The sequence below is a fragment of the Camelus bactrianus genome, chromosome 3 (assembly GCF_048773025.1).
Source record: "Camelus bactrianus isolate YW-2024 breed Bactrian camel chromosome 3, ASM4877302v1, whole genome shotgun sequence".
NCBI classification, from domain to species: Eukaryota; Metazoa; Chordata; class Mammalia; order Artiodactyla; family Camelidae; genus Camelus; species Camelus bactrianus.
In genome coordinates this window covers 54537751-54562084 of record NC_133541.1, presented here as the reverse complement: position 1 = coordinate 54562084, position 24334 = coordinate 54537751, and the positions used below count along the sequence as shown (strand labels likewise).

The 24334-nt window shown below is 35.4% G+C and overlaps 1 protein-coding gene across 14 annotated transcripts in view; it reads left to right on the top strand.

Moving 5' to 3' along the window:
- HOMER1 (homer scaffold protein 1) overlaps positions 1 to 24334 on the top strand; it is a 187064-nt gene that overhangs the window by 90498 nt on the left and 72232 nt on the right. For all 14 annotated transcript variants that reach the window (XR_012505302.1, XR_012505306.1, XR_012505296.1 and 11 more), the window contains 3 exons: positions 10263 to 10419; positions 14626 to 14757; positions 18328 to 18420. Coding sequence is in view for 4 of the 14 variants with exons in the window: in XM_045512325.2 (XP_045368281.1) it covers positions 10263 to 10419; positions 14626 to 14757; positions 18328 to 18420 (382 nt within the window). In the remaining 10 variants the exon portion in view is untranslated. The remainder of the gene's footprint in view (positions 1 to 10262; positions 10420 to 14625; positions 14758 to 18327; positions 18421 to 24334) is intronic.

Here is a 24334-nt window from a genome sequence, read left to right as displayed (position 1 = left end):
ATACTGTGAGTTCTCAGAATTTAGCTGTATTTAGTGGAAATCATCTGGGAAAAGAAGAATGTTTAAAGTCTAGTGTAATTGAAAGTATAATACTGATTTTAAGTGTAATTGAGTTACCAGGCATACCTCTCGATGTATTTTAAAACACCATGTATTTTGTCTGAAATGAATAGGGTTTTAAATGGGGAAGTGGGGCAGAGATGATGTCACTTGGAAGTTGTTTAATAAATAGCAAGCCAGATTCTTTATGTATTGAAGGTATTGCTTAAATATGTACATTGAGTGGGTTTGCTTGCTCTTTACTATGAATTTCAGCATATTCCTTTGATCTGTTAATTGTTGCTACTGATTAAGCGCCCAATGTAAATAAGTACTATAACCCCTTTTAATAACTAGTGCTATGGCCTAATGAAAGGATTGAGATTGATTTTTAAAAAAAACAAAAAACACCTCATAAAGTGAGGGCTGGTATGTAAAGAATGTAAAAAGTGTTATTACTGTTTTAGTTTTATAATTTAATCACGATAGATTCCAAACTGAAAACGTTAACTTATTTGATTACATTTTCTTCAGATATACTAATTAATTCAAATACTTGACATCATGAAAGTATTTCTGATGAGCAGTTGTGGAACAATGATTTTCTAAAAGTTTTTTGTTTGAATGTGCAAGTAATTAAAAGACCAGGGAATTCAGATGACACACTTTTAAAAAAATTCTTCCAGAAAAGACGTTTTGTAATTAGTGGTTTCACATTTTAAGTCTTTATACCTATGTTATAACAATGTCGTTTACAATTTTGTTATTTGCTGTATTGGTAACCTAGAAGTTTAAAAGGACATACACCGGCTATGTTTTTGGTTCATCACTAGATGGCGTTCTTGCAGTACAACTATGTGGGGTAGTCAGTAGACTAAGCCTTGCTTTTCTCACAGTCAGTATGTGGGTTTGTTTTAAAGAACATTAAACATGGATAAGTAATCACCAGTTAAATACATAAGATGGTAATGGGAATGCAGTTATAATCTTTGAGCAGCATCAATACAGCTATTACAGTCAATAAGATTTTTCTTACAAGCATGTATTGGGGGGAGTAGAACTTGGGGGTGGGGTGGGAGAGGATTTGAACCAGTCAGTGATAATCCAGTGGAATTACAATTTGTATTATTAACTAGTGCGAGACAATTCTTTTGAGGAAATTCCAGTAATTGAGCTCCAGCTTGTCTGAAGACGTCTGTGCCAGCTCACAATGGCACCAAAACTAAATTCTTCAAGCATTACGTCTGAAGTTAAATGTCCATTAATGTCTATCCCCACCCCTTATCTTATCCTTGCTTATGTCCTTTTGGCCTTAACAAGTATTGTCCAGCTTCTCTTGCCACCTCAAACCCCAGAAACCAAGCTAAAGGTAGACTTTTTTTGGTCTTACTTCCTGTGTATTTACTTCTAACAAAGGAGGGTATTTTCTCCAGGAAGTAGACATACCTTCAGCCCTTCGAGTCCCATAGTTGGGCATGTTTGGATTCCTGGTCCTCTCCTGCTTTCCCTTTATTCCTCTTTATGAACAATAAGAATGCTTTCATCCATGTACTGTTACGTTAGTTGAGTTCCAAGCTATTAGAAATTGTCACTTACTGTATGGTTCTTTGGCAGGCTTCAAAAGTGACCTCTAAAGCATTCTTTTCCCAGCATTAATTGTAATGTAAGTGTAGCTTCCTCCACAGCGCCACTTAAGATAATCTTTTAGTACTGGTACAAGTTAAAAAAAAATTAAATATTACTTAAAGCTTTGTAAAGACAAGTCCTAGTTTCCCATCTCATTTCTTCCTTCATCTAGACCCATCCCCACAGGCAACTGCTTTTAAAAATTCTAATTTTTATTTCTTTTGGTAGTTGCCTGCATATCTCTACTATGCTGTTACACCACTATTTCTTGATGAAAAGCTTTGGATATTAAATCCTTTTAGCCAAAAAGTCAATTGATAGTGAACTTTCACCATTTCCACATTTCTTCCTCCCACCCATCTCATTCACTTAGTCTTACAAGTTTTTCCCTTGATTACCTCTGCAATATTAAATGAGGCCATAAAAATCTAATTGTGTATACTTTGGGTCTATGCTACGAAGTTGATGAATGACCAGTTCTGGAAGACCACCAGTCACATTTTATTGGGGAGCATGTTATTGCAGAGTTTATTATATGTAGATCTCTTTCTCCAGTTATTATTTGGGTAACTTTTAAAAATGACAACTTCCTGGAACAATTAGGAAACATATCACATTAAAAGCCTAGAGGCTGATTCACTGATTCAATGACATAATCAAGGAACCAGATTCTTGGTCTTTCCATATCTTGTCTTCACAATGTTGGCTTTGTTTTTAGGTTAGTTGCCCTCGCAGTACTAAGGTGACTCTTCAGGGCCAATGTCACTGCAAACAACATTATTTAAGAGAACATCCCTTTTTATGTGTGTATCTTTTTGTGAGTGTACCCAGAAGCTTCTGGCAAACTTTGCCTCATTATCTCATTAACCAGAATTGCTTCAGAGATCCATTCCTAAACAGATTTCCAGCAAGGAGAATGGGATTGCTTTGATTATCTTAGTGAAGCTCACAGTCATGTGGAGGAGGGTAGAGCCGCAGAACACTATCTGAGGTGTGTTAGGAAGGAGCGAGGAGCAATAGTTGGTGGATAGTCAGCCAGTAGTGTCTGTAACAGAGTCAAACTCTCAGTGGGAGCTGTTATCCACCTTGTTTCTTATACCTCTGTCAGGCTGCTTTCTTTTGGAAAATTAAGTAGAAAGGGAATTATTTGAAACCATAACTTTCTTCATATCCCCATTTGCTGCAATATCTAATTGTATTTACATATGTGAAAAGGGTATTGGTAAGCTAGGCATTAAAAGAAGAGTAGGAATGTATAATTATTCTTTATTCCCTTGGGCTTGGTTGTATGTATTGGACCCATACTTTTGCATTTCCTTAGAAGAAAAGTTTATTGAGTAATCACGTAATGTTTTCAAAAATACAGACTTCAGTAGTAATTTTTAAAAATTATTGTCATTGATTTTTTTTTTAATCCAAGCTATCCAAATGACAAATGTTACCTTTTTGATTGTTTCCTTAGATCTAGAACTTACATATCTTTTGGCAAATAGTCTTCTTGTTTTGCTTCAGTTTTTCATGATCTTCATTTCTTGCTTATTACACAAATGCCTGAGAGTTAAATATAGTAATTCTTTATGTCAATTTTTATGAGTTTGAATAAACTTTATTTCTAAAACAAAATTCTGATTTTTACTGGATTTTCCTCAGGGTCATCTTATACTTACATTCTTCCAATTTTCTGCATCCATATTAAGTTGGAGAGTCCATCACGGAGTATAGTTCTTTTACAGAGTATTTGCCCATGATTAAGACCTTCAGAATTATTTTTATACCAGTCTTTCTAGAATTATTTTATGAACCTTCTGGAAAATACTTCAGTAACCTTTACTTTTAACAGTGAGGTCATTTGAACCACTCATTGTCTTGATTATTGATATAAGAAATTACAAAGTAGATTATTCTCTAGGATTAAAGTGTGTGTGTGGGTTTAGTTTTGTTTTTCTAAACTGGCTTAAAGCATTTCATGCCAAAATCTCTTTGCTTTTAAAATTAATTTTTAGATTAATGTTTAATTTCTTAGGAGAGTTTGTGTTGTTATATCTATTTATGAAATAACTTTACAGTCATTACTAAATAAGCCTCAATTTTCTATTATGTCTTTTGTATATGTTTTCTAGTGACAGTAATGTCAATAAATATAGTAGAATACACAGATCAGCTTTTGGTGGGATGTATTTACCTCAAAATTTATCTTTTGATTCTCATACTGTGATTGTAAATATAAGTTATGAGATGTTGCTGTATTAATGAAAAAGAATTCTGGAGTCAGATCGTTTTGTTGCATGCTGGGTTATTCAGGGTGAAATGAGTTTCTTTACAGCAGGATTTCATAGAACCTTTAACATATTAACGTGCATTATAAATATTTCAAAATGGGACATAACACAGTGTTTGCAGAACTTATTTAAACACAGAACACTCAATTCTAGGGCTATTTTCCATAGAACATACTTTGGAAAATGCTGGTATTTGATGCAGTTAATATTTGTGTGACTTGTTATAAAGGAAGTAGTGTGTCTAACCTTTTTTTATGAGTGCTATCCAGTTTATTTGAAAAAGTATTAACTTTAACATTTGGACACTTGGAATAATCGGTGTCAGATGCTTTTAGAGATCCTTTTAAGATAAGAGCTTTAAGGTTTCAGGTATAGCTTCTCTACTGCTGCTTCTATAGCTTTTCTCTAAAATGAAATTTATCCACATGTTTAGTGATGAAATTTACCTTAAACAGACTAGTTGTAAGATCTCTTGATGATTTTCACTCCACCCTGGTTTTCTCTGCTGAGCTCCAAACTACCATTTTAAGTTCCTGACAGTTTTACATGCATACCCTGTAGGCATCTGAACTTGGTCAAAACTGAGCTCATCCTCACCCCTGCTATCCCCCAAATTCCAGACTTTATTTTCTGTTTACCATCTTGCCTAGTGGCACTGTCTTCTTTTCAGTCATTCAAACTGGAACCCCAGGAGACTCAGGTTCCTCCTTCATCTCCTACATCATTATTTCTTAACCTTGGCACTGTAGGTATTTTTGGCTGGATAATTCTTTGTTATGGGGGGCTGTCCTGTGCATTGTAGATGTTTAGCAACATTCCTGGTCTCTTGCCACTAGAAGCTCGTAGCAGTCTCCCTCAGTTGGGACCACCAACTGTGCCTCTGGATTTTGTGAAATGTCTCCTGGAAGACAACTCACGTTTGATGAACCACTGTCCTACATCCAAACTGTTACTTAATCTTATTGATTCTACTTTCTAAATTTACCTTTAATCCCTCCTCATGTCTTCATTTTACTCCATAACCTCCTGTCCTCTTTATTTTTTTTAATATTTGGAATTCTTCGTAAGGGTCTGACTAGCATCCCTGTGTCCCATATTGTTTCCCTCAAGTCCACCCTCTTCAGTGCTACCAAATTTATCTTGCTAAAGTGCAAAGCTGTTCCCTTCTTACATCTCTCAGTACCTTCCAGTGGGTACCCTCATGAACTAGCTTCTCTCTTTATCCCTAGACTCATCCTTCAAAGGCCCTCATACTCACTAACGTTCTTGCTACACATGCTGTTGTACTGTGTCCTCTCACTGCTGTGCCATACTTTGTTTCAGACTCTCCTGAGGCATCAGTTTCTCCACAGTAGCTCTTACCCACTTATTTTCAGAGAATTTATCATGGTGAAGAGCATTTTATTTATTTATTTTTTAATATTTGAGAGTAGTTTTTTTAAATTCAAGAATAGTCAGTTTACAGTGTTGTGTCAATTTCTGGTGTACAGCATAATGCTTCAGTCATACATGAACATACATATATTTGTTTTCATATTCTTTTTCACCATAAAGTACTACAAGATATTAAATATAGTTCCCAGTGTTACATAGTATGAACTTGTTGTTTATCTACTTTATATGTATTAGTTAGTATCTGCAAATCTCGAACTCCCAATTTATCCCTTCCCACCTCCTTCCCCTCCTGGTAACCATAAATTTGCTTTCTACGTGAGTCTCTTTCTGTTTTGTAAATAAGTTCATTTGTCTTTTTTTTTCTTTCTCAGATTCCACATATAAGTGATATCATGTGGTGTTTTTCTCTTTATGGTTTATTTCACTTAAAATGACAACCTCCAGGTCCATCCATGTTGCAGCAAATGGCATTATTTTACTATTTTTTATGGCTGAGTAGTATTCCATTGTATAAATATACCAAACTTCTTTATCCATTCATCTGTTGATAGACATTTGGGTTGTTTCCATGTCTTGGCTATTGTAAATAGTGCTGCTGAGAACATTGGGGTGCATGTACCTTTCTGAATTAAAGTTCCCTCTGGATATATGCCCAGGTAAGACAAGACACTATAAACCTCTTAGAAGAAAACATAGGCAGAACATTTTCTGACATAAATCTTAGCAATGTTCTCCTCGGGCAGTCTACTCAGGCAATAGAAATAAAAGTAAAAATAAACAAATGGGACCTAATTAAACTTACAAGCTTTTGCACAGCAAAGGAAACCATAAGCAAAACAAAAAGACAACCTATGGAATGGGAGAAAATATTCTCAAAAGATGAGACTGACAAGGGCTTAATTTCCAGAATAGATAAACAGCTCATACAACTTAATAATAAACAATGTAATCCAAAAATGGGCAGAAGACCTCAACAAGAAATTCTCCAATGAAGACATACAAATAACTCATGAAAAACTGCTCAATATCGCTAATTATCAGAGAAATACACATCAAAACTACAATGAGGTATAACCTCACACCAGTCAGAATGGCCATCATTAAGAAGTCCACAAACAATAAATGTTGGAGAGGCTGTGGAGAAAAGGGAGCCCTCCTACACTGTTGGTGGGAATGTTGTTTGGTGCAGCCGTTATGGAAAACAGTATGGAGATTCCTCAGAAGAGCATTTTATTTTTCAACACATCTGTCTTCCCTCACCAAACTGAACTTTTCAAGGGCAAAGACCAATTCTGTCTGTTTTTGGCATATAGAGATACTCAATAAAAGTTTGAATCGCTTATTTGTATGCCCTGATAAATGTAGTAACATCTTTGTTACTTCTAGGAATTCTGTTCCCTGTATCAGCGATACAATTGTTTTCCTAGTCTTTGTCACCCAGATCTTGATGGTAAGGCTTTTGACCACCAAAATCTTGAACTATAACTTTCTTTAAGAAATCAGCTTTTCAGAAAAGAATTGAAGAAAGCAGTGTATTTAGTTGATGGCAAATGTCATTTGCTTGTAAAATAGCTAGTTTACCCTAAAGATTTTTATTCAGAAGGGAATTGTGTGGGATAATTGTGCAGATTAATTACATTGTGTAAATTAATAATGGTGTGGGAAGTATTTATTGGACTCAAAACATTGCAATTCTGTTGAGTAAGGATTTGATGATTGGTCATGTAAGTCTTCCGAAACCAGTATCATTGTCTTAACAAATTTAATTTTTTGGAAAATATGTTTATTAGCACACATTCTTATAATTATCAGCCTACACTATCTAGAAATTTACCCCCTGTCAAATGAAAAAAAAAAGTATCAAGTCAATAAAGTCTAGAGTGGCCCACTTACCCTTCCTTACATATCTTAATAAGTAGAATTTTGTGTGAATGAATTGCCCTGTGCATTAGGACTAGCCACAGTCACTGAAGCTTAGAACTTTTAAATTAAAAGGTGAAAAAAAGAATTGCAGAGGTCGCAGGGCTTCAGGAAGGTCACGTACATGTAGCAACAGCCTTGCCATGAAAGGCCAGGGGAGGAGAGTGAATAAGACCTAATTGGGAAGAATTCTCTATCCCCGGCGTAGTGCCTGCCAAATTATTCATAATTATTTGTTAAATGATCCCCTGCTTAATGGCAGTTAAGCCAGAAGTGATGACTTTCTGCTTTAGGGAGGGACATAAAATGTACACTTCCTTTCGAAAGAGATTCTTGAGTAGGAACAGTTGTTATGGAGGTTTCCAGAAATAAAACTGCAGAGAGCCAGGTTACACACAGGGAAGGTACCTCCCTTTCCTAACAGCTCTCCCAGGACTGAAGTAAATCGTAGGAGACGTGTGACACCCAGCCCATCATTATTAACCTGAAGGGTCATTTTGCTAAAGACCAAGATTTGCCTTGATTGTTTTCTAATTTCTCTCCTTTCTATATTCTCCTTTCCCTTTAAATTTAAAGTTGAAAAAAATTTTAATTCTTTAAAATTAAAAAAAATAATTTGTTTAATTTTAACATTAAATAATAACAGTTAAAATTCTCATTAGGACCTTAAGCTGCTTTAGGAAAAAAGTGTTATGTAAATGAAAGAAACAAGCTTTATTTGGGCTCAAAAAAAGAAAAGTAAATGCTCTTAGAGAATTTTTACTGAAAACTCGGAAAATTTTGCATTGTAATGCTTCTATTACATACAGATTACCTCATGCTTGTTTTTCAGACTAAAAAAACTAATGATCATATTTTGAATATATATTTTTGAATCATTTTGGTAACTGAAGTTATACTTTTAAAAAAATCTCTATTGTTTGTCTTTAAGGCCTTACTTGATCTAAGTAAAACGGACTGTAATGATGGGCTACTTTGTTTACCTTACACTTTTCAGTGTCATAGGGATTATATTGAACATAAACTTTTCCAGTAATTTACTTACCTGCTACCAGAATAATGTAGGTTTTTTTTAATACCTTTATTGTGGTATAATTCCTGTACAGTAAACTACACATATTTCAGATGTACAATTTGATGCATTTTGATGGATATATATACCTATTAAACCACCATTACAGTCAGGATAGCTAACGTTTCCATCACTCCCCAAGGGGTGCAATTTTTCTACTCCTGATTTATCTCTTCCCACCTCATTTACCCCCTGATAACTATAAGTTTGTTCTCTATGTTTCTGAGTCTGTTTTTGTTTTGTAGATAAGTTCATTTGTGGGGGTTTTTTGTTTGTTTGTTTGTTTTAGTTTCCACATTTAAATGATATTGTATGCTGTTTTTCTTTCTCTTTCTGCTTACTTCATTTAGAATGACAATCTCCAGGTCCATCCATGTTGCTGCAGATGGCATTGTTTTATTCTTTTTATGGCTGAGTAGTATTCCATTGTATGTATGTATACACCACATCTTCTTTATCCATTCATCTGTTGATGGACATTTAGGTTGTTTCCATGTCTTGGCTATTGTAAATAGTGCTGCTATGCACCTTGGGGGTACATATGTCTTTTGAATTATATTTTTCTCCTGATATATGCCCAGGAGTGGGATTGCTGGATCATATGGTAACTATATTTCTAGTTTTTTAAGGAACCTCCATACTGCCCTCCATAGTGGCTTCACCAATTTACATTCCCACTAACAATTTAAGAGGGTTCCCTTTTCTTCACACCTTCTCCAGCATTTATTAGGGACTTTCTAATAATAAGCATTCTGAATGGTGTGAGGTGATACCTCATTGTAGTTTTGATTTGCATTTCTCTAACAATTAGTAATGTTGTGCATTTTTTCATGTGCTCGTTGGCTATCTGGATGTCGTCTTTGGAGAGATATCTGTTTAGATCTTCTGCCCATTTTTTGATTGGGTTGCTTGTTTTGTTTTTGTTTTTGGTATTAAGCTGTATGAGCTTTTGGAAATTAGTCCCTTGTTGGTCGCATCATTTGCAAATATTTTCTCCCATTCTGTAGGTTGTCTTTTCATTTTGTTGATGGTATCCTTAACTGTGGAAAAAATGTAGTTTTAAATGGGTAAAAACTTTTAATTTAGTAAGAATCACATATATATAAGATACTTGTATTTTAGCAGGGCATAGTCAATTCTAATTATTTGCAGTGGTTTTGTTCTATAAAGACACCACAAACATTGAATTAGTGAATATTGAACCATTGTCCTAGGGGAAATGCAGGGTTGGATTCCTGTGAGCTTCTGGCCACAACATTTTCATCAACCAATCAATACATAACCTTGTTTGATGTGTGTTTCCATTTAAAGACACCTTATTTAATGTATATTGTTGATTAATTACCATTGAACTCACGGCCAAAAGCACCGTAACGCATGACTGAACAGAGCTTATGTAACATTTTTTCTCCATGAGGCACATCACAGCCTTCTAGCACCTAGGAACAGGCAGCACTTCAGCACTGCTTGGGGGCCATTTGAAACAGTGAAAGCACCAACAAAAAGCACAAGAATGCAAAACTCATGGCGCTAAATAGATTGCAAAAGGGACACTTGTTCATAGTGTGAGAACGGAAACAAGAAGGCAGAGTATTGCCTTGATCAACCTCAGGTGGAAACATGCATGTCAGGTCACTGAAAGAGACTAAGAAAGTACTTCAAGTATGGACTTTGGGGTTACAAATGCATTTTATTGAGTAGGCAAATTCACAAATACAGAATTTTCAAATAATAAAGATTGTAATTGTTTTAAAGAAACTTAGGATTGAATACTTAGAATATTCAAATATAAGAGAAAGTTTCTCTTATTTTCAAAGATGTGGGAGTTTTTGTTTAAGTGGTATGAATCATCCTCCCACTTTCCATGTTCTGTTGTCCAGTGGAATAAAATCGACTGCTTTCAATCTATCATTTTGTTTTCTCCCCAATAGGGAACAACCTATCTTCAGCACCCGAGCTCATGTCTTCCAGATCGACCCAAACACAAAGAAGAACTGGGTACCCACCAGCAAGCACGCAGTTACTGTGTCTTATTTCTATGACAGCACAAGAAATGTGTATAGGATAATCAGTTTAGACGGCTCAAAGGTAAGTTACATTTGCTTTAAATAACCTTGCTGTTTTGCTTTATACAGTATACACTTCAGTTTTATTCAGAAGATTTTTATCTTCATTATTTTCTTTTGAGTTTTAAAAAGTTACCTCTTGAAAAACAAAATTGATCGTTCTTAGGGTATCAACTTTTTCACCCAGTAAACTACTTGGATTAACCACCATGTATACAGAGAGAGTTGTATGCCAAAATATTCTACAGATTTGAGGTCAGTTTGATGAATATTCATTGTGTGTCTGTTATGTCAGGCATTATGCTAGGTGATGGGAATATAGTGCAAACAGAATGGACACAGTTTCTACTCTTGGAGCATGCAAGCCAGGAAGGAACAAGAATTCTTTTCAGATGTGCTTCCATAGCCTAGTAGACAGTTCAGTATCCCTAATTTATATGAAGTCTTTAATATTAAATTCAATAATAAAGCTGACATCCATTATTCAGAAGAGAAGCAAATGGATAAGACCTGTTTCTATCTTTTAGGAGAGGCAGATAGTAAAATGTTTGAGAGCATGGACTGCCTGAGTTTACATCTCAACTCTATCATCTGCTAAGTTTTTGACTTTGGGCAAATTATGGGTTTACTTCTCTCAGCCTCATTGTTCTCACCTCAGTGCTGGTAGTTGTAAGCACTGAGTTAATATCTACAAAGCACCTACTTAGCTCAGTGCCTGATGGAGAGTATGCCCTCAATGAATTCTGAATAACACACATAGGTAAATACCAAACATTAACTTCTGGAGATAGTGTGTAGGAAGATGAGGCTTCCATTCTTCTCCTTCTAGCTTCCCTGATGCCATGAGACCTTTTCACCCCCAGGAAAATTTCCCAGTTCAGTGTAGGGCTAAGAGCACAGACTCTAGAGCTGGACTGTCTGGTTTGAAGATTTACTTTGCTACTTACTAGCCATGTGACCTAGAGCGAGATAGTTAATTTCTTCATGCCTTAGTTTTCTCATCTGTAAAAAAGAATTCATATGAATACCTACATCATTACGTCATGGGATTATCATGAAGATTAAATAAATTATTTTGAACACAAGCACTTAAAGTATGTATAGTAATCACTGTACAAACACTGATAATAATTGTTATTATTAATAATAGGCTTTTAATTATGTATTGTATGAGGGACTAAAAGATAATTTAATGTTCAACTTCCTGTCTGTTTTTTCTGTATGCTCATTCCTTTTCTCCTTAACTAGATTATAGGCCCAAGGTGCTATTTGCACTTTGTCTTGCATGTAAGTGACTAAGGTGTATTTATTTGAATAATTGATCCTCTTTTCATTTTTACTCAGGATTTAAAGGACTTGGAGAATAGCAGTAGTTAATTTCTATGAAGCTTTATTTAATAAAGAATAATTTTGTCACATTTTGTAACTGTTCATGAAATTGACAGATATTAATTATTATAATCTCAGACCCTAGAGTGTTTATATTTTTCCCCTGACTCAAACTTTCAGTTCTCTATAATCTGTATTTCTCTCTTGGCCCAAACCACAGATAAGATGTGGTTTTTATTAGAGACGACAGTCACATGACATATAAAAGTAAATTAGTCCCATGTCCATTGTGATGAAATAATCCTCGTGTATTCTTCCTTCTGAAGCAGTATGAACTATTGCTTCTGTCTATCCCATTTTTGAATATACTTTGCAGCTTGTAATTATTAGGCTCTTATATAACTCTTGTGAAAAGTTGTTGTTTTTTTGTTTCTTTGAACAAAATCTACCGTCTGTACCAGAGTTAAATTTTCTTACACATTTTCTATTTTCTAGTTACTTTTCTAAACCAGTGCTATTAACTACTGCAGTTTCCCACAGGAGTAGTTTTCTGGTAAGCAGTAGTGGTTTATTTGATGCAGCTAAATGAGTGTTTTTCTCCTCCCCACCCCCACTTCTATTCCTGCACAACATGATGGACTGGAAGAACCTTAGGTGCCCTTGATTAGAAAGCGTCCATTTGTTCTCACTTAGGGCCTCTACAGTGCATGTAGTTTGCTTGAAGGTTTTCTAATCATGCTGCAGAGACACCAGCAAGGCCGAGGGCCGGAATCAGGGCACTATATGGTCGGTAATGACACAGCATTTCTGTCTCTTTTCCTTGAAAAGACAAGAGCTCTAAGATTGAGAGATATATTTTAAAGAACTAAATTCCAGAACAAGTCATATGTAGGCAAGGAAAGTTTCAAAATGGGGATTAAAGTGGAACTCTTAAAAGCAGAAGAAGTTCATTTAAAATAGCTAAAACAGACGGCTGGTAACCAGCAGCACATGGGTCCCTTTTTATATGCCTTATAAAGCCTGTGACTGCCTGCTGTGTGAGAGTTACTAGGATCACCTGTAAAACACCCTTATCTCCTTAGACATACTCAGAGCTCCGCTCAGAGGGAACACTCAAGGACCATCCAAATCCAAAGCAGTGCTTGAGTGGAGAGGGGATAGCTCAGTGGTAGAGCACGTGCTTAGCATGTACGAGGTCCTGGGTTCAATCTGCAGTACCTCTGTTAATAAATGAATAAATATAGCTAATTAGCTTCCTCCTCTTCCCCCAAAATAGGCCAGAAAAGGACAAATCCTTGCAACTTCAGAGAAATAATAAAAAAGAAATAATAAAGTAGTGCTTGCCAGCCCTTACCTTCTTGCCTCTCAGTCTTTATCCCATCCTGGTCTGTGGTCTTCACAGCACTTAACACTCTGAAATTTCACTGGTCAGCTACTTGTTTACCTGTTCATTGACTGACTATTCTTGTGCTGGAATGTAATCCACAATTATATTGCCTCTCATCGTTGTATCTCAAGTTCCTAGAATTGTGCTAGGCATTTAATAGGTACTCACACACACACAAAAAGTTCAATATCCAAATGATTCCTTGCCATTTGTTAATATATTCTGTCCCTCTTAGTCTTTCATTCTATGACAACCCTACGAGTTAGAGCAGTTGTTAACCACACTTTACAGGATCAAAAATGACATGCTAGGGAAAACAGCTTTTGAACTGAAGGGTAAAGCAGTATATTAGTATATAAATTTTGTCAGAGATAAAAGTGCTTATCAAGAATAAAGGCTCTCATGTAACAACAGAGACTATGTCTACTGTCTGTGAGATTGAAAGCAAGGAACCACTTTTATATCTACTTTAGTAGGACAAGTGTCATACATTCATTATTATAACTTCATCAATACCTGCATAGCTCATAAATATTTACATTTATACTGTTGTTTATGTGGTAAACAGATTTAGCCTTGTTCTGAAAATGATTGATTTTTTTGTTTCACATTTAATAGTTCACCAAATAACTGCTTATGGATTTGATAACATGTTTATTTTTATTATTATTAGAACCATTTTGTAACCTCGATCTCAGTTACAAAGTCATTATGCTACTTAACTAAAACCGATTCTACACTTCTGTAGTGCTGGCACAGGGATGAATGAACTTAAGTTAATATGTTATAAGAATAGTTGAAATTTATTATAGTGGTCACCAAAGTTAATATTTAATATAGTTAAGTACTAGTTTTCTAAGAAACTATGTGTTAAACAGAAATGATAGTGATTCTCACTGCCGTGATTTTATACCACTTTGTATGTGAAGAAGTAAAGCATATATTTAAGAGTTTGTTTTTCCCTTGAATAAAGGAAAATGTATTAAATGATTGAAAGTCTTTTTTGTATCATAATGTATTTTGGATAAGTTGGCTTTAAGAAAATTCTTAATTATGGATTTTAGAAAAGTGTCCAAATAGAAAATTTGTTCTGTTGCTGTATTCATTTTTGGAAGACTCTTTGGAGAGGGAAAACTTGCTTTCAAATAAACAACTATTAAAACCTACTGGCTTTCAGTGAATATCATCCAAAATTAATAGATATTGATCCTAAGTGTTCAAAGGGAAGAACTGACCACATTAAAAACTCTTTAAAATTTCTTGCATCACAGGAAAACTTACTTTGATTGTGAAGTGTTGAAATTTGTGATAGAGTGCCATTATACTTATAGTTCTATTATTACCATATGTCCACCCTGTCGCTTATAATGTTAAGAACTATTTCTCTGTCTTTATGTATTTAACATTGTGTCTCAATAGGAATCTTAAGTTCATATGTAACTAAAAAGTCCTGTGCTTAAATGCCTGTTTGCTAATTTTTTGCTGGTTGCTCATACTTGTTTTATTTTTCAGGCAATAATTAACAGCACCATCACCCCAAACATGACATTTACTAAAACATCTCAGAAGTTTGGCCAATGGGCCGATAGCCGAGCAAATACTGTTTATGGACTGGGGTTCTCCTCTGAGCATCATCTTTCAAAAGTAAGTTAAATCATAAGATCTGAGAGGAAATCTGCATTTTCAAGTCAGATGTCTTAAATATATAACAGAAAATGGAGAGTGTAAAATGCAAGAGAAATTTTTTTGATATTCTCAGAACAACTTTAGTGACTTTAGAGGAAAAAGTAAGAGATCATTGGATTCCTCGTCAATTGAAAAATTTATTGTATACATTAAAAATGGTCACCGTGGATTGAGAAGGATTTGTGTGGTTAACTCTCTATGTGATAGGAAATAAAAGAAAGGGATTATCACTTCAGAATGGACTTTGCTGAGGAGTTAACACCGTTGGTTGAAGATGTTATGCAAGATAGGTAGACACTAAGTTCTTCTGGATTATGAAAACTCAAGCTGATAGTGATTTTAGATTTCTGCCTTTTGGCATCATAGCAGGCACATATAGAATTCCTGTGTTTAGGAAAGTGGTGCGTTATCTGGGTGAGAATTACTCTGAGCAATCTGATGCAATACAGCATACAGTCTAATAGACACCATGAAGAGTTCTCAGAACTGACCAAGTGAATTACTGTGGTCAGAGGGGCTGGTGAAATACAGAGCATCACCAGGCTAGATATTGGAAGTAAAACAGTTGTCTGCATATAAGCAAAAGCCATGCAGTGTTCTTACCAGCAGCACCTTGAATTCTTGTGAATGTCACACAGAAAAAGTTTATAAGGAAAAGGAAACAATCTCAGGATAATAAGATCAGGGGGGTGAGGATTACTCACTTTTGCTCTTCAGATTTTATGCTTACCAGACCTAAAGATTTATGGTTAAAACTGCTGTGTTTAAAGCGTTTTGTTAAAAGGATGACCCTACATTTGAAACATGTTACCTATGATTTGGTATACATAGAATCTGATGGCTTGAGAGTTGAAATTGCTCAAGTGTAGGGTATTTAGGCTCTTGTTAGATGCACTCTGTTAATACTTAAGTTAAACCTAAGCTATTTATTACAGAAATCACTCAGTCTTAAAAATCAGTTATTTAAAAAAAAAACTTACCCTTTTGTGAATATTTATTGACTTGAGTTTATAAGATAGTTCAATAATTAAAATAATCTTTGTTTGCTTTTGTTTTAGTTGTAAACTTTCCTTAACACTGTTGTTTTCAAGTGCTTTTGTTAAATTTTTGATATAAATTACACTTTAATGCTCAATTTTATGACTTTTAAGTTTTGCCTTGGTGATTATAAGTCATTCTCTGTAAGATGATTAAAACAAACAAGTGTTACCTGATTTCATTTCTCTAACACCCATCATATTCTCTAAATACATTTCCTGAACTGTGGTAAAGGAATAAGTTCTAGACTCAAAGTATTTCAACATAACAGGGACACAGTCATCTAGTTAAGCATTGCCCCTCCATAAACAGTTCCCTTAGGAAATTACAGTTATTCTAATATTTTTGCTCTTACTCAGAACCTTTTTGGAGCTTTTCTTTTGAAATAATCTATTAAAGCCTATAGCAAATAAATTAAAACTGTAATTATATTACATTTGCTGAATTTCTTGACAACAAAGGAACTAAATTGTGGATTAATTTCTGAAACCTGCATGAAATGATTTTTAAGCCTAAGTAATTCTGACTATAAATTAAGTTTTTTTTTTCACCGTGTCTTTCAAGTTACTGGGCAGATAGCTAATGTGGTAAAGAAATAGTTTATTAAATTCTGTCAGTCATATTGGCTCCTCTCATCCCATCTTTTCTCTGAGAATGGGTTTTATATATAAACAATTTTATTTTTCCTCTTTAAAGTTAACAAACATTTGCTTTTTGACCAAACTTACTGCTAGTGAATCCTAGTGTTCTGAGGGTGAAATGACTATTAGGAGACAACTCTAGTTTATTTATTCACTAGACTTGGTCCAAGTCTATGATCAGTCTCTTCAGAATGTTTTGGCCCAGCGATGACAAAATCATGACTTACTTTCCAAGCCACCTTGAAGGCTAATGTTGGTGCTTTGTAGGCTGTAAGGGACCCAAAGGAGTATGTAATCTTTTATAGTTGAAGCAAGCATGTAAATATTCTGGCTTGTTTTATCATTAAAAACTGTACGTGAAACAGTTATACGTCAAACATCATAAAGGTTTGAAGAAGGCTGTGAAGGCAGTTCTAGACAAGAGCCTCTCAAAATCAGGGAGAGCAGCAGCACGGAAGGAAATGTGTGGTCTCCTGAGGTTGATGTATGAGGAAAATTCCAGCTGTGCTTGGATTGACAGAGTGCTTACCAAGTTGTATTTTGTTATCATGGGGACCTAAGCCTATAAAAATTAGTAGTAGCTTGGGTCTTCATGAAGTTGAGAAGAGTTGTAAAAATTAACTTCTATAGAATGCCAAATTAGTGTAAGAAAAACTATGTGCACTTCTTCAAATTATATAAAGGGAAATTAACTAGTTTTGATTTTATTTCATCTCCAGCAATATGAGTGAGACCTTTGTAGCTCTGTATTCAGATTTTTTTTTTAACAATAAGGAGATGCTCTCTTCACTTAGAGAAGTATATTTATGCAGATTCAGTTCCCTGATGTACCAGTTGTAGGTAGGGGTAATAAGGTTTAAAGTAGGAAAGAACTTTGTGATAACAACTCCAGTTTGACCTTCCTCCATCTCCCTGTGGCAGGTCGGAGTATCATGGGCCTTTCCTTCCTAAGCTTTCCTTCCCGAAATGGAAATGAAATCAGGGGGTTTGAGGAGGGAACTATAATTTCATATCTTTATTGTCAGCTCTAACAGATATTTTAAGTTGCACAGAGATTTTGGATTTTTTAATTTGGGTATTTTGTAGCCCTAACTTGGTCTCTCTGAGAACAGTGGTAGACTCGTTTCCACTTCTAGTGCATAAATAGATACTGTTTGTGGCCATGATGTTTATTAGATTCTTATGGATTCCTAAGAATTAACATTTCATGTACAGTAATTTTTTTTGATTGTTACCAATCGTGAAGACCTTTGTGGGGTCATGCTTCTCCTTTCTGCTGCTGTGCATTAGCTGTTTAGGAATCTTTGGAAATGAAGTTTTAGTGATGTCAGTTAGGGACAGTAGTAAATGTTGCTATTTGTATTGTTAAAAATAAAATGCATTATATAATACACAGCTTATATTCTAGTAAAAGTTAAAAACATGCTCCAAACACAGAGATGTTTAGGAGTGGATACTTAAAAGATTTAATTTTCTCCATGATACACAAACATAGTATCCTTGCTGATTACACTCCCAAACTGTACCCTCACCCCTTGGTCTTATTAAATATATATGAGCAACCAAGGAGGGACATGTGTAAGCTATCTGAGACCAAACTCTAGCTTCGTTGTATCATGATGTTTTTAAATGAGATTTGTCAGAGTACTCTATGGTGCACAAGCAAATGTTTGATATTAGGCTTATTTTCCCGTCATTTTCATATTACACCTGTAATTGATTTGAGGGCTTATTGGCTTGTGTAAGAGTCAGCTATTCGGTAAAATGGAAGAAAACGAAGATAAAAGTGGGCAAAATTGAAATCGACCCGTTTTTATTTGGTTAATGTCTATAGTCTTTATACATTTAGTTTGCAGAAAAGTTTCAGGAATTTAAAGAAGCTGCTCGACTAGCCAAGGAGAAATCACAAGAAAAGATGGAACTTACCAGTACACCTTCACAGGTGGGTATCTAATTTCTATTCTTATTTATAAGTCTTGTTCATTTTCAGTGGTATCCTTTAAGCCAGAGATAAGTTTGGGGGGAAAATGGCAAAATTAAGGTGATTTCCAAAGCGGACATAAAAATGCACCCTTCAGTTAATCTGTACTCATAGGAGAAGGATTTTTTTTCTTTTTTTCTTTTTTTTTCTTTTCAATATGCCAGTGTCTTCAAGAATCTCAGGGGGAAAAATCAGCTTAATAATTAAAACTCAGGTTTTTTAATGTGCATACAACTTAAAAACAATTGTACATAAAGAGCATAGATTGGCTTATTGTTTGTTTTCTGTGTTCAATGATGGTCAGTTGGGTGCAGCCACAAGAGGAGACACAGGAGAGGCTTGGGAAAACAAAAGTTTGTTATACTCACAGGTCCTAGAAACTGGAGGCATGGCATACCTCTGAGGGGCACCAGGGATGCCTCAAGGTGGTCAGGAGGCAGAAAGCAGAGCTCTGTACTGGGCTTTCTCTGGGAATGGCAGGGCAGGGTGAACAGTTTAGGATTGGCTAGTCTGAGTAATTTCACTGAGCTCTAAACTACAGGGGTGGTCCCTGGTTGCCTGCTACTGGGCTCTTAGATGACTAAGGCAGAGGAATATTGCCTCCTGGGATGCAGGGGCCAGAAAGAGGATGTGTGGTGCCGCTGGGGTTGGGGGGGTTAATTTGCATATCAAAGGCATGTTCCCACCTTACCCCTGCTATCTCTAAGAACTGGCTTGCCAGAAAGGTTTTTAAGATGTCAGAACATCACAATATACAGAAAATGTATATAAACAGTATAGTTTGTTCTACCTGATTTCAAGGTATACTTAAATCTGACAGTTGGAACATTTACATCTTAGCACTGAAACCCAAAAGGTTATAGGTTTTATAAAAGTATCACTTTTTCCTTTAACAAATGAGTTAATACCTGTTATTTGTCCATCATAGTCTTTCCTTAGCTGGAAATTAATTATACCTCCAAATAAAATTCATTAAATAGTTACATTTCAGTACTTTTTCAAATGTTTTAATGTATATAATATGACTCATAGAATGCCAATTATTTTCAGTTTTCTTAATAATAGACTTCTAAAATTAATCTTTATTTCAGTTGTCATTTTAAGAATAAGGTTCAGCTTTTTGCTGAGTTCTTCTCTGTAGTAATTATTGGTTTTTGAAGTATAGTTAAGAAATTTTATAAAAGTAAGTATTGGATGTTACAAATGTTTCTCTGGAAAAATAGCAGTTGTAGCTGATTTACCTAAAACTTTCTTGAGGAAGTTAATAGGAATTGCCTTGGAATTTTGTGACTGGCCAAATGACTGGCACATTTTAGAAAATGGTTTGCTCTTCACCTTCCTTCCCATCCCTGGCACCCAACTCTGTTTGGTAAACCCTACTGGTGTAAAGAGTTTTGGGTTTTCCAGAGGAAAGGAGAGCTCTATTAACAATGCTTAGAGTACATCTAGATGTACTCCGGATTGAAGCCAAAGCTCTGTTATACCTCCTTTATACTCGCAGTGACCTGGAATGACGTGAATGATCATTTTGAAACTTCCCTTGAATCTGTCTTCCCTGAGTGTTATGGTAGTGTAGTTACGCCTTTAAGCATAAAACCCTATTTAAAATTTAGTACCAGTACACGTTGGGAGCTCCCAGTTCCTCGGGTGAATGATTCTAGTATCACGAGAGGATGCTACAACACATTCAATAAGAGCATACTCAAAAGACTCCAATAAAATTGTAGTAGATTACACTTTGCCATTGTACTTAGTTCCTGTTTCTCTAATCATAACTTTTTTTTGTTTAATTGACCGTGAACCGTTACAAGTTGCTGCTAAGATACCTGCTCCTCTTTGGTGGAAGGAATGTCTTTAAGCCTTTACTTTCGTCAAAGGACTATTTCAAAGATGTTTACATTTGGAAAGTGCTGTGAAGTGTAAGGCACAAAGAAATGTCTTAAGTTCATTTGTATTTGAAAGCAAAAATATACTAACCTTAATTTATCCTTTCAAAATATTTGAAATCTGATTGTTAATTTACAGAAGCCAGAGAAATAGGGGGGGAAGTATTTTCATTTCTCTTTCCTCCCCTTCCTCTTTTTCATGCCAGTCCCTTATAGAGGTCATTAATATTTCTATTTCAGCTTGACTTGTATGACCTCTGGCTACCCTAACCCTACTCAGCTAGAAAGCAGAGCTTGATTCTCATGGGTTTAACCCAATCTACTAAATTAATGGTCTGCCTGGAGAATAGAATATTATTCAGGAATTCAGCAAGGGGATCAAGAAATTAAATGGGATAATTGATAACAATAGACATTCAGTTGGTCATAGCTTTTGCCTTTTTTTTTTTTTTTTTGAGGTGGTGTAACAAACTGGTAAAGTGTATAGATTTTCAGGTCAAAGAGACTTAAATATAAATCCTTTTTCTGTCACTATGTGATCTTGGGAAAATTGCTTAACCCAAATCTATCTATACACTTGTAACATGAGTTTTATGTTGCTTACCGTATAAGATTATTGAGTGGAGTAAATATGATAATGGCAGTGTCCGTTAGGCAGTGTTACACAGTAATGGCAATAATGTAGACTCTAGAGCTGGGCTTTGAATCTGGGCTCTAACCCTTATTAGTTTTCTGAACTTAAGCAAGTTACTATTTTTTTAATCTATAAAATGGGAATAAGGACAATATTTCCTTACAGAGTTATTATGAGAATTAAATGAGGATTGTAAAGTGCTCAGTGTACAATAAAGGTTTAATAAACATTAACAACTGAGTTGGTGATGTGGCTGTAATGGTAAAGACGATGATGTAAAGCCTTGACATAACAGTTTTTTAGAAAAATAGAGGTGCCTTAATTGAATAAAGTTTCCATTAGAAGCCCCTGGAAGAGTTGTTGAAACACAATTGCTGTATCCCAAACTTAGGGTTTCTTATTTAGAAGGGCTGAGATAGGGCTTGAATTTCTGTTTCTTACAAGTTTCCAGGAGATGCTGATGGCTGTTGATCTGGGGACCGCACTTTGAGATGCAGCGCTATAGACAAATCAGTCTGTCTCTCTAAAAGCTTGTGATGAAAGGAGTCTGGCATGTAGAGCAAAGTTGGTCACTTCTCTCTTCTTAGACTCTATTCATTTTAGTGATAAAATTGTATTTACCCAAATAGCACAGGTTTATTGTAACTGATTTTTTTGGGAGGGAGTAGGGAGTTAATTAGGTTTATTTATTTATTTATTTCTTAATTAAGGCACTCTACCACTGAGCTATACCTTCCCTCTATTGTAACTGATTGTTAGGATCTCTGTGACTGGCTGTATCCTCTAGAGAGGATCAACTGATAGTTCTTGAATCTATCAGATCAGAAGTTTGAACTGTATCATATCTTAGAACATTTCAAGTGCAATAAATCTCAAATGTTTTAGGTTTTCTTTAACAAAGGTGTCACTTGCTATAAATGTATTTTTTGAAAGGTAGTCTGCATTAGCCAAGTATTACTTCCCTAAACTATAATATTTATATATCTAGTCCACAAATACACCATTAGAATTAGTAAATGCCTATAAATTAACATGATACCCTGTTACTATCATTAGACAAGTATGGTTTTACGGAACCAAATGCCACAAGAACAACTTTTACAACCTCAGGAAAGGTTCACTAGAATTCTCTGGTATTATTATTTGCCCTCCAAAGTAAGGACAGTGTAGATAAGATATGTGTCTTTAATCATGTTACTTGTCTCAGTGGAGTATTTTTCTACTTCTGTATTGTTTATGTCCTAGGTGTTGGCAGTGAAAATAGAGAAGGAGGAAATTAGACGTAATGGTGAAATTGACTGAACTGGGAGGAAATGCAGGAATTGAGGGAGTGATGAAGGCAAGAGAGAATAGTAAAGTAAGATGTTAAGTTAGATGTTCTTGAAACTTCTATTCTTGGTTTGTAGCATCAACTTCAAAGGAGCATTCCTACTTCAGACAGTGAATTTGAATCCTGTTGGGAGATACAGGTGAATAGTGGGTAGTTAGAAATTTGGAATTGGAGCTAAGTCTCAGGAGTCATCAACAAATGAATAATAGTTAAAGCTGTAGGTGAGAATGATATCCAGGAAAAAAATAGGATGGAAAGATAGGAGAAACGGGGGTCAAAATTTGTCACTTAAGATTGTCACTTAAGAAATTTGAGGGAGGTACAGGGGAAGACACAGAAGTAGGAAATGAAATAGCAGAGAATGTTAGCACAGAAGTCAAGAGAATTGCATTTTAAATTGGAGACAGTGATTTGGTACTTCAGGGGCAGAATTCCAATAGGTTGAGACTTAAGGGTGCAACAGCAAACTGGAGTTCACTGGTAATTAAAGGTGGACTGTTGGTGAAGGAAGGGCAATGTGAAGTAGCTTCTAGAATGAAAGGAGATAGAGTTAGTGACTTTGGGCTGTTCTTGAGGCCAGAAGGTTTGGTAGTAAGAATAAGGTAAGATATTTGGTTCTCCTGTATGAGGAGAAAAAGGGTTAGCATGATAATCTCAGGAGGATGTGGAGTTAAGAATTTTTTCCTAGAATGTGTGTGTAGGAGTAATGTGAGTGTGTTTTTAAATGGAAGGAAGGAGTTAGGGAAGGAAAAAGAGAATAGAAGGAAGGGATCATTGATGCAGCGTTGTGCAGAAGAATGTAATGTTTTGAGAGGGGAGGGTGGAAACAAATTAGCAACTTCATCTGAGACAGGAGGGAAAGATAAAAATGGATTTAGATGCAAATAGGTGGGAAACTGAGAAAGTCTATGCCAGTTTATTTCTATTTTTTTCTGTGAAGAAAGAGATCATTCTCTAAGAGGAAGTACAACTGAAGAAAGAGAAGCCTTGAGCAGAGGTTTGGAACTGCAGTTAGGTAAAGAAAAAGAAGAATCAAGTGTAAGTAAACTAAGGAATCCTCTGCACTTCAAGAGCATAACTGAAATTGGAGCTCAAAATTATTTTCATGACATGACCCACTGTATTTAATGTATTTTCTCCCATAGCATTTGGTAGCTTGGGCACATGAAAATAGGGAATGATGATATGAAATTGGAAATTGTCAAGATGGATGTTGTGGAAGGTAAGGAAGCCTGAAAATTGGGATGATGCTGGTGAGGGTATAATTAAGGTGATTGCCTTTCTGCTGTAGGCTGACTGTGGAGAGAAGCAAAGCTGGATTGAGCCGGACAACGTAGCAAAATAGCAGATGGCCAAGAGATCTATGTCTTGATGAGGCTGAAGAACAGATGGAAAGGGAGTGGGAGAGGTTGGGAGGATAGGAGGTTGTACAGCACAAGCCTTCCATGTCTGTTGGAATCAAAACCAGCAGTTGATGAATTAATCTGAAAAGTCAGTTAATGTAAAGACTTTTTTTTAAGATTCTTTTAAATTTATAAATTAAAATTCAGCAGTATTACATTTCATTTGTTCACCAATATTTTTATTTAAAGCTTAAGTCTTTTCTTTAAATATAAATCTGTTCATTGGAATTCATGTTCTCTTTCTTACATAAATCACCAATAATTGATTGTAATTGCATGAGTTTGTTTTCATTAAGTAGAGCTAACCCTTGGCCCTGCACACTCCTACTGCAGCACATACACCTGAGAGTAGGCTGATGCTACCACTCTGAAGGTCTGGCCTGGAGTGAGGGCCAACATCATTTCCTTCCATGTGATTTAAGATATTTCTAGGGCTTTTTGCTTTTTTTGGGGGGGGGGGGGTAGGAGTGCTTTCTTGCCACTCTATAAATAGAGTAGAGGGAACAAATTCTTAAGCACTTTCTGAATCTTACATCGGTGCTGAGGCTCCTTTTATGTAATGGGGACATGTGTTAGTTTTGGCTTCCTTGATACGCTCAGATTTTAATATGCAAATTTTTTT